The 14,145-nt window shown below is 50.3% G+C and overlaps 1 protein-coding gene across 1 annotated transcript; it reads right to left on the bottom strand.

Moving 5' to 3' along the window:
* Positions 1-9,060: 9,060 nt before the first annotated feature.
* LOC120672622 (BTB/POZ domain and ankyrin repeat-containing protein NPR2-like) lies at positions 9,061-13,097 on the bottom strand. Its single transcript, XM_039953123.1, has 4 exons — positions 11,791-13,097; positions 10,474-11,224; positions 9,744-9,938; positions 9,061-9,545 (listed from the first exon to the last, which is right to left on the bottom strand). Exons 1-4 carry the CDS (start codon positions 12,445-12,447, stop codon positions 9,286-9,288), a joined length of 1,863 nt encoding a protein of 620 aa, XP_039809057.1. The 5' UTR covers positions 12,448-13,097; the 3' UTR covers positions 9,061-9,285.
* Positions 13,098-14,145: the final 1,048 nt, after the last annotated feature.

The following is a 14,145-nucleotide window of genomic DNA, read 5'->3' as shown; positions in this document are numbered from 1 at the left end:
CTCTCGTGGAGCCGCACGAGGCTCACGATGTAGCCGTCGGGGAGATTCGGCTCGCTCTCCTCTGGCCGCGGAGGAATCCACACCGGCCGCTCCAGGTTGTTGTTCGTCAGGAGCAGCCTCTCGACGACCAGCTGCTCCAAGACCGCCGCGGTGGCGGTGGACTTCCCCCACGGCAACGGCTCCCCGACCCCCGATATCACTTCGAATCGCCGGAGAACATGAAAGGCTAGCTCGAGCAAAGGCTAAGGTGCGCTCTCGCTCTCTCCTTCTTCTTCCTCTTCTCACTCTCGTCTCTGGGCACTCGATGCAGGGGAGGCGAAGAGGGCAGGGGAGGTGAAGGCAAGATGGCCAGGTGAGCCCAAACGATCCCCCCTTCCCCGTTTTTATCCATCAAGACGGGCGGATTCGTCGCCGCAGCCAAAATCCGACGCATTGAATGCGGTAGATTTTGCTGTCACCGACAGCTGGGCCCCACGACCACGGAGCTCCCCACGCGCGCATCTGGTAGTAATTACGGTGCAGTAACCGGCGGGACGCGACAGGACTGTAGCGCCATCCCATCCGCCAGCCGCCGCCCACGCCTCTCCGCCTGCCCAAGGCAGCCGCCTGAAAAGGCGCGCCCGCACAGCCCGCGCGTACTGGGCCACGTTGCCCACGACTAGCGGGAGATCCGCGCGCACGCCCGGCGACTCCACGCTGTTTAAGCGAGCCGTTACGGAATATTTCCTCCGGGGATTCCTTACCGTCAAAGGAAGACAATTTCGATGCCTTATTGATCAGGGGTTCGAAGCCTGGCCCGTCGAGGATTCGACAGGCGCCCCAGAGCACCAGAGTCAGGGACTGCATGGCGTGCCATACAAGCTATCCTTGAATGCGGAGTTTGAGATGCCCTACGCAGTGTTCGAGGCCAGTCGAGGGTGCCTAGCAGGGGGATCCCATCGAGGGTGAGCACCGAGCCCTCGGGCCCTATCGAATGGGTCCGAGCCCCGCCTAGCGAACCTTTGCGAGCGCTTTATGTGACGTGTCCATGGACCACAAGTCGACCCTTACCGAATGGGGCACGGGCGTCCACTTGAACCACTCGCTAACAGCTCACTAAAGCAACCATGACTCGCGGCCCGGGCATGGGTAGCATGGCGCGCTTCACCCCTCCTCCCTGCGGAAGGGCAACGAGGGTCGTAATAAAAGTCGAGGGTCCCCTGAACGCCTTCATGCAGGCCAGGGCTCGGGGGCTCCTCTCACGCCGCGACTCAGGTCGCACCCTCGAATGAATCGGCAACCATCGATTGTGAAGTTCCACGTGTTTAACTAATCCCCACATTTAACTCGCGCCTGCCGGATTGATCAACAGAATTGCGGGCCATTGCGCCAGCACGAAAAATGCCGAGGCCGGCTGAAAGGAACGCCGATGCCGGCTGAAAAAGAAGCTGAGCAGTCTCCCCAATCTGTCAACCATGTAGGGCGATATTTATAGCCCTTGGACGAGTGCAAGCACTCCTCCAAGGCCTCAGGGGCTACACCCGTGGGTGCGCTGACGCGCCCCCACAGAGGAAACTTCACACATTCGAGAACTGAAATCCTTTGCAGACCATCTCGAACTCTCCCGTCAGCACGGTGGTGACGCCCCCAGCGGCAGCGCCATGGTGCTCGAGCCGACTATGATCTGCATAGACAACTCGGAGTGGCCTCCTCATTGCTTCTCCAACGAGAAACCCCTACCTTGGATCAATCTCCTCCGACAATGCTCTCCGGAGCACTGTCGCACCCCCGCTGGGCAGACTAAGATCCCCACGGTCAGCGCCCGAGCCGTGCCTTCAAGGAGTCAAGCCTCTGCGGGGCTGATGCTCATCCCCACAAAGGCTCGGGGGCTACTGTCGGGTACTATGATTAGGAGCACCCTAACCAGGGGACTAAATCACCCTTAAAACGCAAACACATATTAGACAATCGGGCCCACGAAGGCCTACAACCTCTCTCCAATCTGAAGGAAAGAAAAGGACTCAAAGAAGCCCAATCCACGGCCCAACAACACAGTGCGACCCATCTGAGCCCCCTTGAACTCGCGGGGCAAACTCCGCCTCGCTCGAGGGTTCCCCGCCGAGACCCTCAACAGCGCCCCGCGTCACCACCTCACTCGAGGGTAGTGAACCTACCCTCGAGCAAGCAGATCGGCTCCGCCTCGCTCGAGGCCACCCCTCGACGGATGGGACAAACCGCCATCCGCTCACCCGCACGCCGTACGGAGGCATTAAATGCCCACGACTCCGCCGCGGCACCCGGGTCAGACGGCGTCAGGCCACCATGTCGCACATCAGCCGTGTCCAGAGTCCCGTCCGCCAACTCCAGACACTGCTCCGCCATCCCCGGCCCTGTGGCAACACTGTGGGAACTTGCGACGCCCTGTACTGACGTGCCCGGCACTGTTGCCGCCACTGTGCTGCCAACTCCGTGTACCTTCCTCTGCTGCAGAACCCTCGACAGGTATGGGCGCGACCCTCGAACGCGGCCCATGCCTTGACCAGATCAAGACCCCGACCTGCAGGACCCTCGGGACGCCGCCACGCCACGCCTGGAGGACGTACCCTCCATAGCGACCACCACGCACCTGCAGGGGCCACAAGGACGACGGCGCGATCTCCGCAGGACCAAGGACGACACCCAGGACGCCTGCACGCCCGGCGCCATGATCTCCAGTACTCCACAGGGTACTTTCTACAGTAGTCGACCACTGCACGCCCCCGATTCGGGGGAGACGACGGCTTCTGACTCCCTTCTGTATATGTACACCGCCCCTCCTTGTGTCTATAAAAGGAGGAGGCGGCCTATGTCTTCTCCATCTGATCTGGGCTGTTCTCCACACTTAGCACAACTCACAAGAGCGCCCACGCTCTTTTGAGCCCCGATATTGGCACTTGCCTCAATCAACTTCTCCTCTAGCAGAGACTTTGAGCTTCCCTCCCTCTCTCGCCTCGCTTGTACCCCCTACTACAGGCACCTCGGTGCAAGACAGTACAGTGCCATCGCACACCCCTTTGCTGGACGTATGGCCCAGCGGCCGGAACCAGGATAAACCCGTGCGTTACTGTGTTGCCTCTTGCATCAACCATCTGGGATTAGGGACACGCAGCATCATCACTAGTTGGTGCTAAGCCGCCGGGTCTGGGCACCGACAGCACCACAATTTGACCGTGCTCTTAAAAGAAGATTGCTCGGTAAAGATAAGTACTCCCTCCGTTCCAAATTATAAGTCATTCCAAAAATCTTGGAGAGTCAAAATTTTTCAAATTTGACCAAATTTATACAACAAGATAACAGTATTTACGATACCAATTAAGTATCATTATATTCTTTGTTAGTTATATTTTTATAGTATACCTATTTGATGTCATAAATTTTTGTGTTTCTCTCTATAATTTTTGTCAAAATTTGAAATGGTTTGACTCTCTAAGATTTTTGGAATGACTTATAATATGGAACGGAGAGAGTACGTCAAATTTGGGTGCGTTTTATGATATTTTTTTGAAGCCCTTTTCCCCACAGTCCAGGAATACACAGTCATCACAAATTCACATATATTTTAAAACATGTATTATTTTGAACACACACAGAGGACTTCATAACTGCATTTCCTCTTCGTCGTGGCAAATTATAAACGTTCGGCAAAGATGCAATCTTCTCGACGGCGGAGCAGGAAGCCAAAAGCACCAGCAGTACCAGCGTGCGGCATGCACAGCTGGTAGGTGCTAGCCTGCTACACATTTCAACTCGATGAAACACAGTTCCGCACTGTAGAGGCTCGTGCGTGTGCTCCTCGCCTCCTCCTGCCTCCGGTCTCCGGTCTCCAGCTAGGCGGCTGTCGTGGTGGGACCAGTCTCGAGGATGGGGCCCGTGCGGATCTGCATCAAACAATCAATGCAAAAGTCTATTTTACTTCCTCCAACTATCACCAAAGTTTGGTTTTCCTCCTACAACTATAAAACCGGGTATTTCACCTCCCTCAACTTTTCAAACCGTCCATTTTACCTCCCTCGAGCGGTTTTGAAGACTGTTTGCTACAGTAAACATAGTTTTGTATTTTTCTTTTTTTTAAAAAAATCAGTTGAATCTTTGAAAAATCATAGTAAATCACAAAAAAATCATAAAATAGAAAATCCAATTTTGTTGGACTCCACATAAGTAGATATACGCAGTGAATATATTATATGGTATACTTTAGTACAATTTTTTTACTGTAACTTTAGATATATACTTTTCTGTAATTAATTTATAGCTACAGTTTTCGTCGTCCCATTATGGTGAAATTTTTATGGTGGGCTAATCATTATATGATTGAGCTATAGTAAAAATTTTATGATTATTAGATCATGTATGACTGAGTTATAGATTTATCTATAGATTCGTCTAGATTTTTCTATAGATTTATCTAGTTTATATAGATAAATCTATAGATCAGTCAAACATGATCTAATAATCATAAAATTTTTACTACAGCTCAATCATATAATGATTAGCTCACCATAAAATTTTCACCATAGTGGGACGACGAAAACTGTAGCTATAAATTAATTACAGAAAAGTATATATCTAAAGTTACAGTAAAAAAATTGTACTAAAGTATACCATATAATATATTCACTGCGTATATCTACTCATGTGGAGTCCAACAAAATTGAATTTTCTATTTTATGATTTTTTTGTGATTTACTATGATTTTTCAAAGATTCAACTGAATTTTTTTTTTAAAAAAAAGACAAAACTATGGTTACTGTAGCAAACAGTCTTCAAAACCGCTCGAGGGAGGTAAAATGGACGGTTTGAAAAGTTGAGGGAGGTGAAATACCCGGTTTTATAGTTGTAGGAGAAAAACCAAACTTTGATGATAGTTGGAGGAGGTAAAATAGACTTTTGCCAACAATCAACGTCACAGGGCCCAATCCCGAAAGGCTACTAAACATTAGCACGGGAGCTAATGGGCCATTCCCTGGGCTGGGACAGGAACAGGCCGCACAGCCTGCCTAGCTATGGGCTGCTATCGATTGGTTGCCCACACCTGGGCTGCCAGCGGGCCGCGATCCACGACGTCAGCTGTACACTGGCCGCACTGCACGCCCGTGAATCCTATACATCTTCCACAACATTTTTTCATATCCAACTTCCAGTGTTTGAGATTCGTGCAAATAATTATAACCATTGGATCCAACTAAACCCTAGCTTCTTCTCCCTCCCTCCCTTCTCCTTCCTCTCTCTCCCAGCTCCTCCCGCGCGCCGCCCGGCACCGGCGCCCTGCCGCAACGCTGGCCGTGCTCCACGCACAGACGCCCTGCGTGCCCCGCGCGCCTCCGCGTGCTCCGCCGGCCACGCGCCGCGGTGGCCTTGCGCGTCGCACGCACCGCCGCCGACCGCCGCGGGCCACGCGCGTTGCTGCGGGCCCCGCGCGCCTCACGCACCCCCGCGGCTGCCGCGGGCCACGCGCGCCGCCCGCACCCCGCGCCGCCGCCCGCACCGGAGAAGAAGGCGGAGAAAAAAATATTTGTGCAACATTTTTAAAATTGGTTCAACATTTTTGAAATGCTAGTTCAACATTTTTGAGATGTTGATTCAACATTTTTAAGATGCTGGTTCAACATTTTTTTTCAGTAAAATGTTAAATGGGTCATCAGTTGGATCTTAGTGGGCTTTATAGATAAATTGTTTATCCATCTTCCGGAAGAGACATAGGAGCCCCCCTGCACGCCCGGCTCGCACGCAGGCGCACGGGGGCTGCCGTGCATGCATCATTGCATCCTTATATATCTTCCCTATATTTTCTTCTTCGGCAAGGCAGAGGATCTTTTCCTCCCGAAGACCTCCGGTGTGGGCGCCGGTGGCGTCTGCTTCGGAGGCCCGTCGGTGAGGTATGTGTTTCCCGATGGCGTTTGGTGGGGGGAGACGGCATTGTCTTTGCGGAATATGGTACTCCAGACTTCTCTCTTCTTCACTGGCGTGTGCTCCGGTGCCGGCATCGGATCTGTGAGGATTTGTACCGGAGCTTCGGTCCTTCTCCGGCATCGACGGGGGGCGGTCGTGGCTCGTTCATGGTTCCTGGTGCACCATCGGCGGGCTGTTGCTGGTCGCAGCCGGAGAATCTTGCCGGTCTTCACTGATTGCGGGCATGGTCGATGTGCTTGGGAGACCATTTACTCAGCTTCGTCGCCTAGCAGTAAGTCCTCCTCTGCGGTCTCCACCTTGTGGATTTCATTGTTGGTGCGTACGGCGGCTATTGCCTTGGTTCCGGCGAGCTGTTGGGTCCGGAATCGAGGGAAAAGACGTGAAGACTCTGGAACCTGGGGTGGCAGCTCTAATCTTCGGTTTTAGTTTCTTATGGGTCTTTTCTGTAATAGAGTAGGGTTGTACTGTTCCCCTTTGGTTTATTACAACTCTCTCTTTTCGCAAAAAAAAATTAAATCCATCGCACACTATTAGAGATTTGCACAAACAAACATATATATCTATTGGATCCACATTCAAACTCTTTCTCTCTCCCCTTCCTCCCCTCCCCAAGCCGCCGCCTCCTCACGCCGCGCGCGCCCACTGCCTCCCTGCAACGCGCGTGCCCGCTGCCTCTCTGCAATGCCGCTCGCCACCACCGCGTGCCGCGACGCCCGCTACTACCTCACCCCGTGCCGCTGCCTCCCGAGCACCCACCGCCGGTGCTCTATGCGTCAGCGCGCCGGCATGTGCTGAGCTTGACGGAGAAGGTGCCCAGCTCGTCGGAGAAGAAGCACCTTTAACATTTCGATTTTAGTTTCTTTTAAAATTTGTTCTTCTAATTTAACATTTCATTTTTATATTTTCAATATTTTGAAAGTCAAATGTTGAACATATTTATAAAAATATTAAGTTAATTTTATTAGAATGCTGAACATGTTTAAGGAAAAGGTTAAGTTAATTTTATCAGAATGTTGAACATATTTGTATATAGTATAATTAGGTTAAAATGGAGTTTAAAAATAAATTAATTATCTATCTTTCACAAAATAGATAGAGATCCCTGGGGCGGCCGGGGCTGCCGCACCGGCCACGCGGCGAACGAGGCACGCACACGGCACACTCGCGGCGGTGACTGGTGGGCGGCATGTGCGATTCGGCGCCGCTTGGCATACCCAAAGCTGGTCGGCGGTCGGCGCCAGTCGTCCACGCCCGTGGGTTGACTTGGTGCACCGTCGGCGGGCGCCACAGGGTTGCGCTTGCGCACGGTGCGGGTGCCTACTCCAATCACAGGACAAATTCACGCGTTTAAAACGAGTTAGAGTTTTATAAAAAAAATATTTCATGACGAATCTACTACTTATGAAGTAACATCAATGAGATCGTACCTCGACATTAGAGATGGATCAAGCAGAGCCATATTTTAACGTGGTATGTACTGACACCGATTAAAGAACAGTGGCAGAAAGCAAACATGCACAATCTCATAAACGTTTCCTCAAGACATGTTTAGATCTATCATTGCTATTAGCAGGGCGCCTGCTAACAATTGCTAGTCAATTAGCTAGATGGAGCCTGCTAAACGATGGTAATTGTTATTTTTCACAAGCATATAGGTATATCCAACCACATATTTGTAGATGCGTTCAAACAAATCCTTAGCTAGTTTAGTTCCAAAAAAATTTGGGCAAAAATTTTTGCCCACTTTTACAATATTAATTAGGAGTATTAAATATAGACTAATTGTAAAACTAATTAGGGCATGTACAACGCGGCGTTTTGAGCCGTCTGTAAGCCGTACGTTTTGCAAATAACACCCCACCGACGCGAGGCGACGGCACCCTCGTCGTCTCGTGAGGCGACGGCGTGGGTTCGTTCCCCGACGCAACAAGACGACCTCGACGGTCGACGCCCCGTTGTATGCTGTGCTGCGGCTCGTCGACGATAGCCACGGATCAAGTGCGGATGACCAAGATTTGGGCGGGAAGGACGTATTGGCGGGATGAGGTACAGCTGTGCTCGACGCGCCGGTAGTGGAGGATGCGGCACGCCGGGCACGGCCGGGCGGAGCCCCCATGGGCGGCACACCGGGCGCGGATCCAGTCGGCGACGAGGAGCAGATGGGGGCGATGTGCCGGTGGAGCAGGCAGGCGTTGGCAGCGGCTAACGGACGGGGCTTGATGGGGCGGCGCCGGTGGAGTGCGGCCTTCCTCCAGCCGCTCGTCGGCCACGCCCTGCTGCTCGCTGGCCATGCGCGCGCACTGCTCGCCTGCACTGAGCCGAGAGCAAAGAGAGCAGATTGAGCGGAGAGAGCAGAGAAACAGAAGCAATGAGCAGACAGAGCGAGAGCCACACGGAAGGGATAATGTTGGATGCGTATTTTGGTTTTTATTTTTTATTTTCTATTAGTCTATATAAGTCTATAAATTTTTATATGTACTATATATATATATTTTCTCAAGCAAGTAACAATTATCTCAAGGAAGCAACATTATAGCATACAAAGATAAAAAGTATATTTGATCACGATGATTTTATGTGCACATATAAGCATTAAGTAGTATACAGACAACTAAATAGATGATGGGTTGTATGTGCTGTCTATTCAGCCGTCTTTATATGCTGTGACGTCATCATATAGACAGCAAGTTGTCTATGAGTTGTATATGCCCTTACACGGATGGACGGGAAATTGCGAGCCGAATCTATTAAATCTATCGTTAGATGTTGTTTACTGTAGGACGCCATTGTCTAATCACTGCATACTTAGGTTCATTAGATTCATTCGTCTCGCAATTTTAGCCGGAGGTTATGGAATGAGTTTTGTCAGTTGTCCACATTTAATACTCCTAATCAGTGGCCAAACGTTCGAAGTTACTGTATCGAAAGGAAAATTTTGGGAACTAAACAAACCCATTGATCCAACTAAAAGCTTACTAGTGAAAGTGTGAAACATAGCCTCAGACAGAAGCTTTACTGGCGAAGCATTGCCTCAATGCAAAAGGATTGGCGGTAGGTTCACAGGGCAAGGGGAATGAACGACGTAGGCAGCTGCTTAGCAGATGACGGCCATCCGGCTCACGCATACTGGCATTCATTGGAATGTCTTAACGATCATCTGTTCATCTTTTTGCACGGTGTTCTCGGCATGTTTTTCACATATATAATATAGTTCTACTTACACCACTGTAAGCACTATGCATTCATTTTTTTTTATGCGAGGAAAGCGCTATGCATTCACAGGTCTAAGCGATCCATCCCTATACGCTGTCCCGGTCCAATACAGTGAATTACAGAACTATACGCGGCAAAAACTGGTCACTTCTTGGCGACCTTCTGGGGCGGCGAGCACGACAACGACGACAGGCCGGAGATCATGCTGTTGTCGGCCTTGTCCTTGCTGAACGCCTTTTGCACGTCCTCCTTCAGCTCGCTGAAGCGCATCCTCTTCACCTTCTGCTCGTCGGGGGTGCCCCTCTGGAGGTAGAACTTGTCAAGCCCCCCGTCAGGCAGGTCGTCCTCCAGGAACTTGTCCAGCACTTGCGAGCAGTTCGGGAAGTACCGCCGGCCCAGCTCCACTGTAAGAGGCCAGATGGAACGAGTGAGCACCTGTTCTTAACCAAGTGTATCTCATGTGTGATGTTGTTTTACACAGGACTACCAGAAAATGGAGTCTGTTGAACATATGGTTGCATTGGAACTAAATTTTTAGGTGATGGATGCACTGGTGCAGGGGCTGTTCATTAAAATTGAGAAATTGATGATTGAAACTTCACCTGTTTTCATCAGTGCATCCACCCTTGAACGGAGTCTTTTGCTTTGTATGGCTGGTGTTTCGTTCAGGTCGACTTCCCTCAGTTTTCCAGAAGTACCTGGTACAGTAATACCACCAAATTCTTCTGTGGTGTCTGCTTGCGCGATTTGCATGGCGACCTTCGCTTCAGCGGGAAAGAACAGTCTAGCAAATGCAACTGCAGGGATGATACATAGCATGTTATGATCCAGGGGAATGCACTTTAGTCAATAACATAAAGCAAAATCTTCTTCGAAAGCTTAAAATAAAACAAAGGCAATGACCATGCCATATCACCCACCCCAAGTTCTAAGGTGCTATCTGATGATTACCCAATGGTGCCAAATCCTTCTCATTATGTTATCTAGAACAAGGCCACCACTAGGCTGTGTGTGCAAAGTTGACTGGTAAGTGGCAACAAGTATTGCACACGTCTGTCAACTGTAATTTGATTAATTTAGACTAAACAGTTTAGTGGCTACAATGGTCTATTCCTATAAAATAAATGTAACACTTCTGTTGAAGAAAGGGAGAAACGGATATGTTGGGTGTTTTTCTTTTGCCTTTCTCTTTTTGAGAAGAAAGGTAGGGGCACATGTCATTAGACTACAAGGTAGCTTAAATCTGTTCCCACCGGGGTCCTTCTAATTTTGAGAAATTTTTTAAGGGGAAACCAATAAGAACCATTTTATCAAGCATGGTGTGGACTTCACCTCTGTTTTCCAGGTAGAGAAGCTTCATGTGAAGATCATCGGCTAACAAAGGTGAGGTGACAGCATCTTCTACCGACATAGGATTTCGCATCATCTCCCGCTCTAGAATATCTATACACAACCTATCTTTGTTTGACTCTTGACCCTGCTCCATCTTTGTATTGTAGTCTTTTGCTCTTGTTAACCTCCGACAAATACCAATTGCGCTTCGGCCATCAGCTGTCAGTTGCGATACAGTTGCCCCTTTGTTAAGGAGGCACATAATGATAGCTGGTTCTCTCCTCATAGCAGCCAAGTGGAGTGCTGTGTATCCACGGCTATTCTTCAAATTCAAGTTAGCCAGCCCCAAGTCTAACAACTCCGAGACAACTTTAGAATCACAGTAAGAAGCTGCATAGTGCAATGCATTGGCATCATCTAATGTGATCTCAGACTCATTAAGAAGCAACTTCACAAGCTCAACATCATCAGAGTCGAGTGCTCTGTGGATCCTTCTGACTCTTTTCTCATGCACAGGGTCCGAAATGGAGGCGTCATCGTCAGCAGTTTGTGAATTTTTACGAATCTGTTTTATCTTCTCGACAACTTCTGGAGAGAGCTCCTTATCCAAAGATATATCATCAAGATCTGATCTGGCAATCCTCTGAATACATTTGTCGAGCACTTGAGTCAGCTCTGAGTGGGAAGCAACTTGCAGAATAGGAATGACATCTTCCACTAGAGTCTTGTCTACAAAGTTAAGAAGCCGCCGCTGCAGGAGAAGACAGTTAACCATTAGCATTCCATAAGTCGAAGTAGCAAAGCTGACCAACAGCAATTAATCTGATGTACATAAGCTGTATAGAAAACTCCACTCCAATTAAGCAGTCCAATCTACACAGCTATGTATCACCGATACACGATACGGGTATGGCGATACGTGAGTTTAAAAAACGTCATAGTGGTAGTATAGAGAGAGTATCGGAGTATCGAAGTATCGGATACGCAAGTATCGGATACGGGTACGGCTGGGTTAGTGAAGTATCGGTGATTCATAGCTACACAGTAATTTAGAATTACATAAGCTGTATAGACTCCAAACCGACGGATTTGGTTCTGTCCACTAAAAAGGGCGAGCCAACAATTTTAGCAGGAAAGCGATACTGCAAAAAATTTGTGCATACTATACACGGATTGGACAGAAATAAAATCATTAGTCCAATACTTAGTCTAAAAAAGTCACATCCTACAATACCATGGCAGAGCGAACCATTTCAGGCACAAATTGGGGATGGATCCTACTAGCAAGGGGAAAAGCAAGCAAAAATTGCATCTCACCTGGTAGAGCGAAATGAGCTCGGGGATCTTGAAGGTCCACGCCGCGTACATGATCTCAACGGCGAACCTGATGGCCGGCGGGCACGAGTCGTGAGGGCACACGGGGTCAGCACAAGACACCACATCGAGCGGTGCCGGCCGGAGCTTGCCGGTGTACAGATAGCCCAAGAACGCCTGGAAGGCCTCGCGCCCCACGCGGCCGCCGGGCACGAGCTCCTCCATCTTGTACCGCGGCCTGCCACTGGCAGCCCCCTCCCCCGTCCCTCCGGCGGCGGCGGCGGCGACATCACCGCGCGCTGCGCCTCCGCGGCCGCGCGCGGCGAAGAGGTCGTAGAAGAAGGCGCTGCGCGCGGCGAGTATGCAGCGGTGGACGGCGACGGGCGGCCCACCGTCGGGCACCTCGACGTCGGCATCGCTGCAGTCGAGGTCCCGGTCGAGGAGCAGCTGCTCGAGGTTTTTGCTGAGCCGGTTCAGGCTGACCGCCTCCACGCTGCTGCCGCTCCCTCCCGCAGCGCCCCCACTGCCCCACCCCTCGCCGGCGGTCAACGGGGGAGCCTGGGGCGGCCCCGGCGGCGGGAGCGCGACGGAGCAGGGGCTGGACCCGTTGGACAGGTACGACGACGAGGACGCGAACGTGATGGACGACGACGGCTCCATGGCTGCCCACGAGTCTCACAACGGCCAGGCACGAGACGCGAGAGCCCCCTACTTGTGCCGGACCACCACGACCATGTGGTGGTGGTCGCGTCACGCGGTTTGGCAGCCAAGGCGGGAGCCTTTTGGCCTCGCACGGCCGAACACCCCAATTCGGCGACCCCCCTTGGCTGGCTTCAGGCAGATCCGCGTCGGCAAGAACCTCCCCGGCGTGCCCTTCCGTAACCGCGGCTCACAGGTCGCCGTAAATCTCACTCCAACTCTTCCCAGCCTTGGCGCCTTCCCGATTCCAGGACCGGATCTCGCCGGCACTGCCTCAGGCCAGGAACAATAAGGATTTTTTTTTCCACACAGGGCGGCGGCTAAAATCTGAAACAAGTGAAGGAGCGATCGAAGTGGGCAGTAGGGTAGCGGCAGGGGAAAAAGGACGTGAGAGATTGTTGGGGGGCGTCGACGGACGACTAGGGGCGAGGGCCGAGGACTGGCTGAGGAGCGTGCCGTGGGGTCAAATGGAATCGTGGAAGAAGAGTCCGGGGGCACGTAGTTGCGTGGAAAGCAGGGAGGGGGGAGGGAAAAGGAGTGGATCGAGGTAGACGACGAAGAAGAAGAAGAGAGGCGCCGGGTGGAACTGATGGACAATGGATTTGCTGCGTCCCCATTCACTACCAGGCTGAAGCTTTTCGAGTAAGGCCTCTTTATATGTAAACGCAAAAAAAGCGTAAATGCATTAAAGTGAAAAGGAATCTTACTAATTTCAAGTACTAAATAAAGTCTATTTACAAAAAATTTTGTATGGTTGGGCTGTAAATCGCGAGACGAATCTAATGAGCCTACTTAATCTATGATTTGCAACAGTGATGCTACAGTAACCATCCGCTAGTTATTGATTAAACATGGATTAATTAGCATCATTAGATTCGTCTCGCGATTTACAACCCATCTATGCAAAAAATTTTACAAATAGACTTCATTTAGTAATTCAAATGCCCTATTTACATATTTACACATTTTTGTAAAATAAACTAAACACACCCTAAATTATAAGAAACCTGAGGTGTTTCGGCGCAAGTTGCAGGAACACCCCGGCCGGGCCCTGTATACGTCGACAGGTGACGCCGGACCATGGTGACGTCGACGGCGAAGGTGTGCCGTGTGCGTGAGCTTGGCGCTGGCGTCCTCGCTCCAGTCTCTAACTAAACCTTATCTGCCAATATTTTTTGCATTACGAGTTTGATCGGTGTGCAACCAATTTTTTTACCATACTAAAAATAAAGCAAGCTAATACATTGGCTTGCTAAAATTAGGATATACTAAATTGTTTGACGCAAACCAATTTGTAGCCAAATTTTATTAGCATACTTTGATTTTAGCATACCAAAAATTGGTAGCAAACCAATGACTCTAACTATTGAGAACTTGTGTGCAAATATCCGTATCAGTTACCGTCCTAGCAAAACTGTTCTTAGCCTGAATTTACTATCTCTATCTCTGTTTATTTGCTCCCAAGCTAGTTTCCTCGAATTTTCACGTATGACTGAGTCTTTTCTCTTGGAAATTTACTAGAAATAAATGTCACTTGTTTGATTTCACTTTTCCCCGCGTCTCAGATTTCGGCCCAGACCTCAGTTTTGCCGAGAATCAAGCTCGCGTCACATTTCACTGCAAAAATGCTCGTCGTCGCGCAGGGGGCCAGCGATTGCT

This window comes from Panicum virgatum, chromosome 5N (assembly GCF_016808335.1).
Source record: "Panicum virgatum strain AP13 chromosome 5N, P.virgatum_v5, whole genome shotgun sequence".
Lineage (NCBI taxonomy): Eukaryota > Viridiplantae > Streptophyta > Magnoliopsida > Poales > Poaceae > Panicum > Panicum virgatum.
This window is presented reverse-complemented; position numbering and strand designations above follow the sequence as displayed.